At 23.8% G+C, this 16,859-nt stretch overlaps 1 protein-coding gene across 1 annotated transcript; it reads left to right on the top strand.

The window, feature by feature from the left end:
- The first annotated feature begins 448 nt into the window (after positions 1 to 448).
- LOC129963418 (proteasome subunit alpha type-5-like) lies at positions 449 to 14,565 on the top strand. The gene is made up of 9 exons (XM_056077772.1): positions 449 to 593; positions 1,863 to 1,959; positions 2,717 to 2,843; positions 4,954 to 5,021; positions 6,531 to 6,638; positions 8,988 to 9,049; positions 10,245 to 10,347; positions 11,019 to 11,105; positions 14,415 to 14,565. Exons 2-9 carry the CDS (start codon positions 1,864 to 1,866, stop codon positions 14,490 to 14,492), a joined length of 729 nt encoding a protein of 242 aa, XP_055933747.1. The 5' UTR covers positions 449 to 593; position 1,863; the 3' UTR covers positions 14,493 to 14,565.
- Positions 14,566 to 16,859: the final 2,294 nt, after the last annotated feature.

Genomic DNA, 16,859 nt, shown 5'->3' with positions numbered 1-16,859 from the left:
AGAATAGATTGGCATTTAGATTTTTGTGTATTATTTTTTGAGCAGAAAAAGAAAAAAGAGTCATGAGCAGAAAAAGAAAAAAGAGCCTCCTTTTAAACTTTGTAATGAAAAAGATAAAAAAAAAAAAAAAATGTGTTACGAAAATACTTTTTAAGTTCTCTTAATAATTTTTATTCATTAAAGATACTGACCATGAGAAGTCAAAAGACTCAAATCCGAGCTTTTTTTTTACGCAAAAAATGCATACCACAATAAATATGCGTACTACACAATGGTGCGCATATTTATAAAATTGCTTATAGGAGAGTAAAAATGAACAATTATTTCAGTCAGTTTAAAATTCAATAATTTCAAATATGAAATGCTGTATGTACAATATCACGTGAGCATGAGTTGATTATATTAATTTAAAAATTCTCATGGATCTGGCAGAAAGGCGAATGCCGGCTTAACTGACTGTAAAATTTAACCGCTAATTTCGGTGTGTCATTTCTCAGCATTTTCTGTGTTTGTTTATAAGTTTCCCTTTTGGATTAGAATTTTTAAAATTATCGTCCAAAGTTATTATTGAGAAATTAAACTAACTAATAGAAGTAGGTTACTTTGAATTCTTGTTTAATATATACTTGTTTAATGAAATATTTAGTTTATAGATTATTTAAATCTTTTGTATTCAGTTGTGTATTCTGGCTTCAATTTTTGTGTTAAATGCATTCTTTCATAAGTAATTATATATATGTATATAACATTGCATCCATTTTTATTTATTATTATGATATATGTGTTGTTTGTGAAAAGATACTGTAGGATCTCTATTGCATTAAAATGGAAATTTTTGTTATAAAAGATTAAGTAGCGATTAGAAGATGTTTTGGCAATTCTTTTCGTATCTATTTATTCAGATGTAATTTTTTTAAAAATTCCTTATTGTCGGTAAGCATTTAATCTTCTCTCTGAGGAGAGCTCGATTCTGTTATATTAATAATTTTTTGGAAGAAGCAACAATTAAAATATTTTGGTATCTTCTAATCATTTTTATTATTATCTTCCTTTTTAAAATTATTTAAAGCTGAATACTTTTTTTCACTAAGGGCCTTCTGATATTTTATTCTTTGAATTGCAAATTATATTTTCTAATATATGTTATATCCATCTGCTTGATGAATTTTTTTGTTATCTATTATCATATAGTATCAAAATCATTTAAAATAATAGGACTGTGAGAATAGATAAATTGTACAGTTAATACATAAAATGCATAATAATTGGTATATCAGAGTAATTTTTAATATTAAAAATTTTAAATTAAAAGCACTTATTTTCATTTGCCAACTGCTCTGATTGAAAATCACATCCTTCTATAAGTATCATAATTTTTTTAACTGTTTGTCATAAAATTTGAAAATATATTGTTTGCTCATTTTTTTCCACTCATTTTAATGATCTAATTATTTTACTGAATAGAGCTCTGTTGTTAGAATTTCAAACAATTTTCCTGCCATCTCAATTTTTCTCTGTTTAATTAATTTTACATTTGATAATAAGAAATTTATTATGTGTGCTAAATTTTCATAGTATATATAATGAATCACATAAATGAAATTATTGCATCTTATGAAAAATATTAACAAACTATGTATGGTGCATGTATGTTCTCTATTATGATAGGTACCCGAGTTACTAATCCTGAAGTTCTATTGATAATTTCCTGCTTTGAGTGACCATATCAATTTTTTGGTTTGGGTTATATTTGTCCCTCTAAGCATAGTTTTTATTTTTAATATTTACAGTTTCCGTTTAGTTAATATTTATTTGAAAAAATTATATTTGATAAAACGATAAGTTTTTTTTTTTTCTTTCAGAATGTTTATGACAAGATCTGAATATGACAGAGGTGTGAACACCTTCTCACCTGAAGGCCGTTTATTTCAAGTGGAATATGCTATTGAAGCCATAAAAGTAATTTGAATTAACTTTTAATTGCTATAATTAAGTTAATTTACTTATTAAAATAATTTTTCTTATGAATTAATAGAATACAGTTCCCATGCTGTTTGGAGAAATAATATCCCTTTTTTTATATTTGTATAGTTATGAAAATAATCAGTGTAAGTGGTTTAATTCATAATTTTTTTAACAATACTTTAAAAATAAATTGATTGAATTAATATTTTTATACTTGAATTGTATGTTATTAAGATAAATCGTACTTTATAATAAAATTATTGTATTATTTTACTATTTATCCTATTTAAAAATTAGTTTTTATGGATTACAGTAATTTTACAAACAAGTTTTTTTATAAAACTTAAATGGTGTTATATAATTTGTAAAGTAGTGCTTAAACATAACTATTGAAGTATATGAATTCATTACTTACTAATTCAGTAACTAAATTGTGTTATTGTCCTGCCAATATGGGAAAAATACCATACCAAATTGTTCTAACCGGCTCCTAATAAATTTCATAAAATTGAAATTAAATTGAAAGATTATCTTGAACAGTATTCATCAACACAGAAAAACTGGTTACTATTTCTTAATTCGTACTTGTATGTATATGATGTCCTTCTACCTGTTATGCTTTTCACTAATCAGTTTCATCAATAATCAGATTTAGTTTATTTCTGATTTACTGTTAAAAAATAAAAATGGTTATTTATTATTTTTAAATTCCTTCCTAATGTCTTATTATATTTTTCTGTTTTTTTTATAGTTGGGTTCTACAGCTATTGGTATCCAAACTAGTGAAGGTGTTGTTCTTGCTGTGGAGAAGCGGGTTACTTCTCCATTAATGAAGCCAGTAACTATTGAAAAGATTGTAGAAATTGATAAACATATTGGTGAGATTTTATAAATATTTTAGTGTTTTAATTTTTTTGCTCATTATAACAGATTATTTTTGCATTATTAGAAGCTTTCTAAGTTTTGATTGTTACTTAATAGCATTATATTCTTTGGAAAAATATTTTAGAAATAATCTAAATATTAGTTGATCTAAAAAAATATAATTTTTTAAGGTTATTTTAAGCATTCATCTATTTTAAAAATATTGCTGCTAATAAAAGGTTTTATTAAAGCAGTTAAATACTTTAATAATAAAATTATCATATTATTCTAATTTTTTTAACATGCACATGAAGATAATAGTAATTAAGGCATGATATATCCTTTATTCTGTGCTGATTAACCTCATGATGATATCAATCTTTATTCCTTCTATTGGCTATATTAATTTGACATGCATATATTTAATAAAAACTCGTTTTACGATTATTAACTATGAATTTCTTCCAAATTAATCTTGTAATTTTCTGCAACCACATATGCTAATTTTACACCTTATTTTTATTTATGCCAGTATTATCTTTTTATTCAGTATATTGTAATTATTGTATATCAATGCACTATTTCTTCTAATTACTGTAGAATCGTTTTTAAATTAGATGTATTAACTGTTTATTCTACTGTAGCAAATTTAATTATTTAGCATATTTTTGTTTTTCTTTTTATTCATTTATGTATCCATTTAAAGCAGTTTTATTATTGGTACACCCTAAATTCCTCTGTTTTATTACTTAAATGTTCATCTATATAATCATGATTTTCATGCTTATTGATAAAAAGTTAATAATTAACTGATATATTATTTTATTTTTTTATAAAATCATGTAGTTTTCAGTTAATATGTTAAATAAATTCATTTTGAAAAGGTTTCTTTCTTTTTTTTTTTTTTAAGTTTATAGTATTTTCTAAATAGTTAATTTTTTTATTGAATATTAGGATTGTGATATTTTTAAAGAAAAATATTCTTTTTGTTTCTTTTTCAGAATTTGTTATAAACTCACAAAATAATAGAATAATTCTAACCTATCAAAATGTTTAACTGATCAAATGAGATCATTTGAGTCCAAAATAAACTTAAAAAGTCTGTGGTGAAGTCATCGGATATTCTACTTTTATTATTTTTCTAAACCATTATAAAGCTTTTAAATATTTTTAATATAATATCTTTAAATATTTTGTCTCAGTACATATAAAAAGTTAAATTAGAAGTCTCTGTAATATCTAATTTTATGTAAATAAATAATAAAATTAAAATGATAATTGAAACATAAAAAAATTTCTTTTTGTTTTTATATCAATCAGTAACGCAAAACAAAACCTTGAATCAACACGTTGCAAGAACAAAACTTTGAATTGCTAACAAGTTGCAGATTACTGCAGTGAAATTGTATTTCTTTTCTTTGTGTGTCAACAGGTTTTGAAGACAGAAGCTTCTTTGAATCTACTAAATCTTAATCTCTTTTAATTTCTGTTCGTGCTTATTAAATTGCTGTCAGAACCAATTTTGTGTTCTGAATTTGTATAGAAAATGCATATTGTCTACAAGTAATGTTTTTAAATGAGAATAGTAAGATATGGAAAAAGAAATGCAAAAGATAAATGTTGAGAGCAAAATTTAATTTTAAACGTAATCACTAAATTGCATTGCTACTTAAATGAAACAAACTGTTTTTAATAAATTGTATTCTGTATTAGAAATATATTTAACTAGCTGTTGTAAATGTTTTATATCTTTGTTTTGAATTCTATTCATAGAATATATATATTTGAAATAATAATACTTCACATTATATTATATAAATATTATAATTAAATGATTTATTAGCAAAAGCATTGTCAATAGGTATGATTTTAAAGAAATGCCCTTTGTTTATCAACTGAAAAATATTCCTTTAAATTATAAATTACTTAGCCATTTTCTAGGAAAATATTTTTTAATTGTGAATATCTTAATCTCAGGTTGTAGTTACATCCAGTACTTATCTTGTAATTTCATTGTAAATTGTACTTAAATGTATGTAGATTAGGGAATGGAATTTTGCAAAATAAAATGAAGAATATTAAAGATAATATTTTGAAAAATAATTCCTTACTTTATTTCATTAGGCTGTGCTGTAAGTGGTTTAATGGCTGATTCTCGTACTATTGTGGACCGTGCTCGTGTTGAAGCCCAGGTAAGGATAAAAAGAGTAAATGTGTATATTTGTAATGTAAAAATTACAAGTTTTATTATTAAGAATAATTTTTGATATACATTTTTTATTATGTAATATTTTTTTTTTTAACTTTTTGAGTTTGCTTGCTTTTACTGTTACTATTTTCATTAATTTTTTTTAATTGTTGTGTTTAATGTTGTTTTATAATGATGCTAATTAATTTTAGAATGAGCCTTTTTTGTGAAAGAGAGCTGGATATGCTTTTAAAAATATTCTGTTATATTGATATATAGCATTTTTATTATTAATTATATTATTAAGAGCTGAAATGTCGATTATAAAATGAATCCTTTGCATTTTATTTCTGTTACTATATAAGACAATTATAGATTGCACGACAGATAAATTGAAATATGAGAAGATTTTTATTTTCACATTATTTTATGAAAAAAATGTTTTACCTGATAAAATAAAATTGTGATTACAATGGTAAATGAATGAAAATGGCCTTAGTTTACATGCTATTTATTTAAAAATTAATGTATAAAAATTTATTGCTGTGCTTTATTGTACATAAAAATAATTGCTTAACAATCAATCATATTCTCTGACCATAAGATATTTACATTTTAAAGACTGATATTAGTTGATTGATAAATATTTTTTTGTTTTTTATTTGAAAATATAATACTAATTGTGAAGTCAGTGAATGAGAAAAAAATTGTTTCATAAATGTTTTTTAAATTTTAATTTTCTTTATTTAGTATCCACAAATTATATGATAGGTAGGTATTAGGAATATTTCAGTTTTGATTCTTATTAAATTTGATATTTGATCCTATAAAATAAAATAAGAACTGTATTATAATGTTTACTCATTTGATTAATTTCTTATAATCTGTGATTTATTAATATTGGAGCCAATAAGACAGTTTGCATCATACAAATTATAAAAAGTTTGTTTTAAAAAATAAGGTAATATCATAAAAACTACTCTTTTTACAATGACCATGTATAATATCCGAGAAATGTTTTTTTTCATATGCCTTTTATCTTGATATTATTTCCTTTATACTAAAAAAAACTCTTGTTGACATGGGAACTATTATCAAGATATCCATTTATTTATGAGGGTTAAAAGGACGGCCCAGCATTAGATTGATGGTTTGTGAAATCATTAGGATGATTTTAATTTATTAAATATGGGTTGATGCAGCTAATCTCTTAATCAAGTTTGTTAAGTCATGCATTATAAACATTTTGATAATGAGAAAGTGAAGCTTCCTTACTGGTATATGCTCCAAAATTCTTTTTAGATGAAAAATAGTTCCATTCTTATTCTGAAATTTAATCTCTTATTTGTTATTAATCTTTTATGTAATATTACAGTCAAGTATTTGCATTTGTTTTGTAAGATTTGTTATATTTTCTTGTTTATTTTTATTTCATTTGAATGGATTGCATTGCATTTAGTAAATTTATAGCTTATTTATTGCTTTATTAACAACCTCCTTTTTTATCTTATAGAATCATTGGTTTGTTTATGATGAACGAATGTCTGTGGAGAGTATTGCCCAATCAGTTTCAAACTTAGCTATTCAGTTTGGTGATAGTGATGATGATGGAAATGCCATGGTATGAATTTGCTTTGCATAAAATTTAATTTGAAATAAAGGTTTAATTTTCTTCTGTTTTGTATTTTACATTTCTTTTTTAATTATTTAGGCTGTCTTTTTATATGATAAAAATAATTACCTTGTTTCGTCTGGTTTTTAAATTTAAATGCTTTATTTTGTTAGTTTAGAAGTTTTTAGACACTATAAATGTTTTAATTTCAAATCTGTTTAAGTTATTCAATAATTAATTTTTGCTAATACATTTTCATTTCTTGTGTACTAATGTATCATTGCTATTACTCATAATAATGTGGTGTTTAAACTATGTAATAATGATAATAAATGTCGTAAATTTTTAAAAAATTGTAAAGTATATCATAATTTTATAAAATTTATTTTAAAAAATTATCATTGGAGTTGGTTTTCTTTAAAAAACTCATTTATTATTATATGTTAAAAATTTGTTATGGATAAAAAAAATTTTCTTTTGTTATTTGTAGTATTTAATATTGTTTTATTTAAAACATTTTTCTACAGATTGGGTATTTTTAAAATTTAATAACGAATTTTTCTTTGAACATTGTAATTATTTTATAGTTACACAATATTTGAATGTATAACATTTTATATTAAAATACATGAATGTCAAATAACATTTATAAATGCATTAAATTGCTTACATACACTGATCAAATAAAAAAAAATCTGATCGAAAAAAAATACATTATTTGAAAAATTAATTGAAATGCTCTTTGTATATTGTTGAAATGTTCATTGTAACTTTCAGTTTTATTTTTTAGAATTTGTTGACTTTAATAAGAATTTTATCTAAAAAGTTTAAAATTTTATAAAATATGAGATTTTTAGGAATAACTTTTTATCTCAAAATGAAGTCAATTCTTATGACATTGTTTGCATAGCAAATATAATTGTAAATATCTACTATCTGATTATAAATTTTTTAAACTATTTTTGAAGCTATAAAATTGTCTTTTTTATTCATTATGATGTGTACAAATTACTTAATTCAAACAGTCAGTAATAATCTTCTAATAATAGTCGTTAGTGGTAATCTGGATAATTGGTAGAAATTCATAATTCACGGCGTCATGTTAATCAGAGAAAACAATTAACATTTTTTTTTTGATATTTTGACCGACTTTGAACATTTTATTTTTGCTTTATCTTTCAAGCATCATTCACTTAAATATTGAATTTTTTTTCTGTATTAAAAGAATGTATCAAAGTTTTATCTTTTCTAATAATGCATTTTAAAAAGGATTAACCTTATAAACCTTTTCTTAATCCACTTGAGCTCATTGTTGTTTTTGGAACAAATTCAAAGTTCTTGGGAGAACTTGGAAAAAGATGTGTCACAATCCTAAATGTTCCTTTGAAATCGCTTGACAGAAACCAAAACATATTGGAATTTGTTCAGTAGTTGTCAAACAATGGTTACCAAACATCAATTCTCCGACCTTATTGATCTCTTGATCTTTCATTGAAGTTTGTCTACCGGATCACAGATTTTGTACTATGGTTTTCTTATCTTCAAATCTTTTACTGTTTTAGATTAAAATAAAAATCCTGGTTAGACATAATTTCAGATGCTTTAATAGAAGAAAGTGCATTATAAAAACAAAATTAACTGCATGCTTCTTGCTTAAAAACATTTGCTGTTTCAGTAAATCAGTTGAGTAAAAATTTGTAACTTATTCAAAAAAATTTCATGCTGTAAAATGAAATAAATTTCTGATTATTTCCTGATGTTTAAAAAGTCATAAAATATTTGCTAAAAGTTTACAGACAATTCCTAATGTAGTTGCATTTTAAATGAAGCATACCAGCTACATTTTGATCACAATATTATAAACTAAGGGGGTTAATTACTCACACACATAAAAAAACTTTTTAAAGTAAAATGAAATCACTTTACAAAATGTTTACAGATATTCAGATTGGGAGATGGAAGAACAATTTTATTCTTTCTTTATTAAAAGTTCATACTTAAAGAAGTAGGCAATTGAGTAAAATAATTTCCTGTACAGAAAATATATTCTAAAAACAGCACCGTAACAATTGTATCACCATAGTCAGAGTTGGTAGTCTTGACTAGCACAGTCAAACTACATAGAGCTAATATATATATATATTAAGTAGCTATGACATGCAATAGCCATAACTTGATGTATTATTTCAGAATAATTATTGATAATATTAAAATTAATTAACTCGACTTAAAAATAATTAGATGGAACCTGTTTTTATAAAAAATGTTTGAAGAATAAGACATTTTATTAAATAAGTATTTTCTTTTACATAGTTTCTGATAAAAAAAATAGATTGAATATATTTATTATTTTTATAGAGTCGGCCTTTTGGTGTTGCTATTTTATTTGCGGGTGCTGATCCAAAGTCAGATCCCCAACTGTAAGTGAAAATTATTTGCCTTTAAATAATGTTTGTATATTTGAATGAGTGATCTGAGAAATGTATGATGAAAATACTTTGTTATGTTCTGAAATGCATTTCTGCCTGCTGTCAGTTGTGTATAATTTTTATTACAGTAAATAATTAGGCACATCATTACTGATAATTTTAATGTTTCAAATATTTTGAAAACAATCATTTATATCCATAGCTTCTAAAGTTGTGGCTAATATCCCTAAGACTGCACATTTTACATTATCTTTTATTCAAAAGTTGGTAGAAAATTAAGCATTTTCTTTTTGTAGAGCAGAAAGAAATTGGGGTAGAGGGGCTTAATTCTTATTCTTGTGTTCCTTTTGAAGATATAATACTAAATGCCACACTAATTTTCCATGCCTACCCATGTGGCCACCATGAATTTCTCATTACACATTGAATATTTTGATGAAATATTAACTACAATAGACAAGTTAATATGTGCAATCATTCATAAAGCATTTATTTCATAAAGGTCACTTGTGACTTATTACTAAGAAATGCAGTCATATGTTTCATACTGGGCGTAATATTTTCAGATAGGTAGGTGAAATGCAAAAACTATGCTGAAACTGCATATTGTGGAGATGGCATGGGTGACCCCCATGGCATTCAATATGTTAAAGCCCTAAAAGGAAAATTTTCATTCCATTATTAATTAATTTAAACTTTACTAAATTAGGAATTAATTTTATGCATTTAAATATGTAGGAGATGTAGCTGTTCCTATGTACTTGTGTATAAATTGCCCCTTGCATCATATGTTTGAAACAATTATTTATTGAAAATTCCTTAGATATACAGTTACATTAAAATTTTAACTCAAGCTCGTGCATAGGCAGAATATTAAGTTAAATTATTCATATTTGTGAGATGTAAAAAATTAGGAAAAGAAATCTGAATAGTTGTATTTAATTAATCTTTATAATTGCTTGCATTAAAATATAGGTTTCTTAGAAACTGAAATTCATTATTTTTAGATGTTGTTGAATTTGATAAATTTTAAACTATATTTGATGTAATAATTAAATATATAGGTAGTATTTACAATAGTAGCTTTCTCGTAATTTTTCATAGAGTTGTTTATTTTCTATAAACTTTAATTATGGTAATTTTTGTATAAGACTTCATCATGTTTAATTTAAATTATATTTTGCAGCTATCATATGGATCCGTCTGGTACTTATGTCCAGTATGATGCTAAGGCAATTGGTTCTGGTTCAGAAGGAGCTCAACAAGCTTTGCAGGAGCGCTATGACAAAGTACAACATTGTTTATTCCTCTCTCTTTAATTGCAATATTAGTTTATAATGAAAATTTCTGACTAACTACTTGTTAGAAATTTTTAGAAGCTATTCTAAACTGGCTAAAAATTACAGAAATATAATAATCCACTTGCAGATTTTTTTTTTGAAAATATTTCACTTAGTAAAGATTATATCGCTATAAGATATTTAAATTAAGATATTGGGCACCATGCAGTTATAACTCTGACAACTTCTTTAAAAAAATTTTGTATTTTTATTTTCATTTATTTCCTTCCTGTTAGTGTATTCTCCATTTCTGATTTATTATTTTTTTTTAATAGTTAGAATTTTACCCCCAATTTTTTTTCTTAAACAAATGAATAAGATAAAACTAATAGATGTAATTGATCTCTATGAATATTTTTGGTATATTAGTTAATATGTCTGTAAAGTAAAAGTGATGGCATAAGGAATTTTTTTAATGAAATTTTTCAAACATAATTATTTTATCTTCCTTCTTGACTATATTTTAAAATTATGCATTTTAGTTTAAAATTTGCATTTTCTATTACTTTTGTTTAAAATGATCACTCTTTATGAATATGTTGTATTCTCGTATTTGTCATGTATACTTTTAAGTATTGGTTTAATTTACTCTTTATAATTCCTCTTTCCATTTCTTTTAGCGAATGACACTAAAAGAAGCTTTAAATGCAGCTCTTACTATTCTTAAGCAAGTTATGGAAGAAAGATTGAATTCTTCTAATATTGAAGTGAGTGAAAATTCCTTTATACGAGTATAAACTATTGAGTGGTATTCAATAATAACTATTAAAATGGTTTTAAAATCTGGATTATATTATATTTTTGTTGTGACATGTTAAAATTACATACATATGATTATCTAAGTGTAAGTTGATGTTTAAGATATTTGTAAATCGGCTGAGATTTTGTCACTGTTTTTCCAAATTATATGTTTGATGCATGGAATTCTGGACTTTTCATCTCTTCTCATTCATTCCTCTTACTCATGACATTATTACCAATTTAACTTACCAATGAGAGTATGTAGGCAGAATTAATTTCACCATAAAACTCTGCAATTCAATTAATTACCCTAACTTATTTGTTTTTTTTATGAAAATCTGATCAATGAAATATAAATTGTTTATGTTTTAAAAATTGTATCATTATTAATTGTGAAATGTCTTCTTTTCCTTTTCTATTTTGCTGATCAAAGTTTCAACAAGAAGTTCTAAATCGCAGATTTTGTAAAAAACTGAGTAAATGAGCATTAGCCAAAAAGTGTTAAATTGTTCCCAACATGGAGTTTAAAAAATAATAGTAATGAAATGAGGTATTTTATTTTATCTTAAGTCGTTTTCAATCTAGATTAATTTTTATCCTGTAATCTCCTTATTTTTTGCTTCACACAGGAAAGAGCAGATTTATGATGTATTAAATCAATAGGATAAAATTGCAAAAGAATTTAAAAAGTTTTTTTGGTAAATTGCAAATGAAAATATTCTACTGTTCCGTATTTAGAGACCAGTATAGTCATAAAATACTGTTTTCCAATATTGGTTTACTCAGATATCTTAATCGTTATTATTGGATTTTGTTTCTTAGATAATTGCATTTTTGACACATTGTATCTTATAGAACCTGATGTTGGCATAATTTCAGCATAATTGCATTGTTGATATATATTTCTCTCTCTATTTTTATAATCCTATTATGTAATTAGTTGTATTTTTGGAATTTAATACAGATAATTCATTTTATATATAATTTCCCACAATTGTAAAATTTATTTTACATTATAGAAATATTAAAGCAAAGTTCTTATATTGTTAAATGATATAAAGCTATCCCAATTTGGCCCATACTTGTTACATTTGTTAATTGACAGTATTTTTTCTTTTTTCAATGATTTGCATATTTGGAGAATCAGAAACTGGTTTTAATGCTACTACTATTATCTGAGTATAATTCAAAATTATATTGTTCATTTATTATAACTTATATTACAATTTCATATTTTAATGAATTTATTAACAAATTTTTCATTTTTGTATTTTAACAAATTTTATAATACGCATTTATTAACAAATTTTTTAATACTCATCCTAACACATTCTGAGTATAAAATGATGTAAATTAATTTAAATAAGAGTTTATGTTTCATATAATTAAAGTAAGGGATCTTAAAAAAATGTCTCAAAATAATCCAAAAATATGATTCATAGATCAAAATGAATCAAGGATGAAGGATAAATTTTTTTTCAATAATCTTGAAAAATGAAACATGAAGAAAAAAAGAAATCTAAATGTGTACCATTTTGTTTTGAATAATGTATTATGATTGTAGAAATAACATAAAGCCATGCTTTTTATGACTTTCTGTAATTGGCAACTTTTTATCAGCTAGAATCTTTAATCCTGTACTTACTAATGAATGTGATGTATCATAATTAAGGTAATTGTGTTTAGATAGTTAAGTGCTGAAATTTTATGAAAATAATTCTTAATAAGTATAGAAGAGATTACTATTCATTTTTAATCCATTTCTTTTCTTTGGTAGATTTTTCATTCCCATTTGTTTTTTCTTATCAAAGATCATATTTTGGCTTTTTAAAATTTAATACTGTCCTTTTCAATATCTTGCTTATTACATTTCTAATATTTTCTCTTGCAGTTTTATATTTTTAACTTTCAAATGTTGTATGAATAGGTAATTTCTTTAAAACTCAGTTAAATGGATTGATTGATTTCTGTGATTCAGTTTCTTTGAATCTTCTGAACATGAATATTATTTATAAATGACTTTTGATGAATGCTATTTACTTAGTAATGCATAGTTGAGATTGAATCAGCTTTTGAGACTAGTAGTGAAGTAAAGATTATTGTGGAGTTTTCAAGATTAGATTCATACTATTATTTCATGGGGAATATTCTTGATGTTTTAAAACTGGTTAAGATGTGATCTATAATATTAACTACATCTTGTTTTGAGTGTAATGAGTTTAGATCGGAGAATTAACAAATATATTCCTGATCTTAATTTGTTTTGCTATTTTTGTCAAAATATTATCATCTATGTACTGTAGTATATATTTTATTAAAATCTTTGATAGTTTTAAATGAGTAAATCTAAATTGTTTTAAATGCAGATAGCAATTTAAAAAAATGCTAATTATTTTTGTAACTTCATCCTTTACCAAAGATAGTATCATGTAGAAAATCAAAAAATTATTTATGAATGCTTCTTTCTTAAATATTGTTGTAATTCAATGGAATTCTGTATTACTGATTTTCAGATAAATCTGAAAAATCTCCTTCTTTTGTGTGTTTAACCTATCTTGAAATTTTCCTAATCAAACAAGCAGTTTTCACTTGTAATTTTCATCATAAAATTTTATTGAACTTTTTTAAAATTCTGTCTTTTGTTTTAATTTGCATATTAAAAATTATTACATACCTGCAACACTTTGTGTAATTTCTCTGTTATGCTTTTTTCAATGTTTACATTGGAATTTATTACTTAATATTATCAAAAAATTATAGATAACTTATTTTATTTACTAGTTGTTTTTGGCGTTTTTAACTTTATTTCTAATAATTGAGAACTCAATATGGGACATCTTTTCATTTTATTATATATATATTTTTTTGTTAATTTTTTTTAGTGATGTGTTATTCTATTCTTTTAAAACGAAACCTTATTTTATAAATATGAGCACATAATATGTATGAAGAAATAATATAAAAATTCTCTTTATTTTTAAAAATTTTAAGTAGATGAAATATAAAGTAATATAGTTAATATTAGAAAAAGTAAAACTAATTTATTGCTAAAAAGGTGTTTATATATCATAATAAAAAATATGAAAGTTTTCAGTTTTTAATTGTAGATAGTCATTTGCTTCTTTGTTGGATAATAAATAAGTTTATCTTATTTTCTTTCATTAAAGCTTATGTATGAACTATGTCTGTTGCTAAAGACACAAAACTTTAAAAAAAGAATTAGTTTCAAAAATGTACAAAAATTCTAATTTGTTATATGTATATTTTCTTTATAGGTTGCAACAGTGACAAAAGAACAAGGTTACCATATGTTTGCAAAGGATGAAGTTGAAAAAGTCATACAGGGGATTTAGTTGTTGTTTTTTTTTAAAATCCTAAAGAACATTTTCACAAAGACTTGCACTCAATAAATTATGATTTTCTTAATTGTCTGAGATTTTATTTTGTAAAAATTTCCTGCTTACATTGTCATTTTGATGTTTATTTCTTTTTATTTCATTTGGTTAGAATATATAAAGCAGAAGTGCAAACTGTACAAAATGATAATCATATTTTTCTCAGATGCACTAATAAAAGAAAATGTGCTTAGGAGAACAAGGATAATTCTTTTTTTGTTCTGTAATTTTTCCTTTTTTATATCACTGTGGTGTGAACACTTTTTAAATTGCTGTTATCATAAGTTTGTTTTTTTCTAAGACATTTAGTTTTTAATAAGTTCTAAGACATTTAGTTTTGTATTGCATTTAAAGTTAGACATATGCTATAAAAATTTATGAATAAATAAAATCTTTGAAAGCTTTTAATAAAGTAATTAAAAATGTAGTCAATTTGTATTACATCTAAGTCCCATGAGAAACATAAATGCATTTGTCATCTATAACTATTCAACGTTAATTTTATTGCCAATAATATTCTAGGAATTTTAGAATAATTTTGTTTAATCGAAATTTGACAATGTTTTCTTAAGATATTGGTTCAAGGTTTTGAGATAAATGTGAAAATTATACTTTGTATTACATATATGCAATGCTCAAATGGTATTAAAAGTGTATAAATATGAATTAATAATATTAAAATCAATGCAATAAATGAACTTAAACTTCAAGAGTAAACAATACATAAATTGGAACAAAATAAATCAATATAGAAGTTGCATTAGTGAAATATATAAAATTTATGTTAAAAGAACAAGTCTTAAAACTTTTTAATAAATGAAATAAAGCAAAATTAACCAATGCTTAATAGCATGCAGATAATGCTGAATTAAGTCCTAAAAATGAAAATTAAATAAGTTAAGCAATTAATTTGTGAAAAAATATTTTATTTATGATTTCTTTTTATGTGAAGGGACAGTTTCATTTTAAAGACACCTCCAAAATATTCTGGATTGAAATGTGTATGTTACTCTGCCTTGGTTTCTATTCCCTTTTGTTTTGATATTCTGATAAGAACTTTTCAATTGTTCTTCATTGAAAGGATACAGATTGTCTGGAATTTTTCCCAAGGGATGATGTAGGAAATGCATCTTTGCATATTAATTCACAATTTTTAAAGACATTATTATATATTTTGCTCCAATTTTTAATATTTCTTTACTTTGTAATTACCTCAAAAGTTTTTAGTAACTAAAATTGAACATGATTAATTGGGAGACTTAATATCAGTCATAGAACCGAAAATTTTGAATTTTTTTATAATTGTTTAATGTAATTGCTTGAATATATATATACATTTTATATTCAGTTTAGAAAGTGTCTAAAGCTATATTAAATATATCAATAAAATATTAAACAGAATAACCGTTGCATTAAAGAATAGAAAAATTAGAATCAGTAGTATACATTAGTGGTTGCAGATATTATTGAAATGTCAAGAATATGCTTGATAACAAAATGGAAAACCAATTTGATAAAAGTAAAACTAATTTTGAAATCAGAAGCTAAAGATACCCTAAAATCATTAGAATTTCATGAATATAATATGTTGAAGAGTATAATCTATCTGTACTGCAAGTTGTCTTACACTCTGCAGTGATCACTCTCCGTCCCCCTTCCTTTATGGTATACAAAAAATTACAAAATAAAGCTGGCATTCAAATTTTTTATGAGTATCATGTAAGAAGAAATTAGCACTGCTGTGATGCATTTTTTAATTCATTGTTATATAAAATAATTACTCAATGAAATACAATATACTGAAAAACAGTAATTTTGAATATCAAGTTATAAATGAACAAAACTAAAACATTCTTTTAATTGCATACATATTCATGGACTACATTTATAGTCCCAGTTTGTCATAGTAAAAAAAAAAAAAAATCCTGATATAATATTTAAGGTTATGATAAAAAATAAACAATGCATTTAATGACAAATTTAATTTGCTTTGACTTATTTTAACAGACTTAGATTTATTAACTTATTTTGAATAGATAACTATTTTATAATTTGAATTTTTCCATGTAAATATTTATAATAAAGCAGATTGCTTTTTTTTAAAGTTTATATTTTTTAATTAAATGGCATTGAAAATTATTTAGCTAATATGAATACAATTTTCAGTAACTGTCAGTCTGGAAAAAATTAAAATTTAAAAAGCCATGTTGGGATGGATTTTAAAATGTTTTTCCTGGTTTATATCAAAGCTATTGCAATTATTTCATTCTATGCTGCCATCTGTTGTAAGAAAAGAAAAATATTCACTCTACAGAAAGCATGAAG

This window comes from Argiope bruennichi, chromosome 3 (genome assembly GCF_947563725.1).
Source record: "Argiope bruennichi chromosome 3, qqArgBrue1.1, whole genome shotgun sequence".
Lineage (NCBI taxonomy): Eukaryota > Metazoa > Arthropoda > Arachnida > Araneae > Araneidae > Argiope > Argiope bruennichi.
This window is presented reverse-complemented; position numbering and strand designations above follow the sequence as displayed.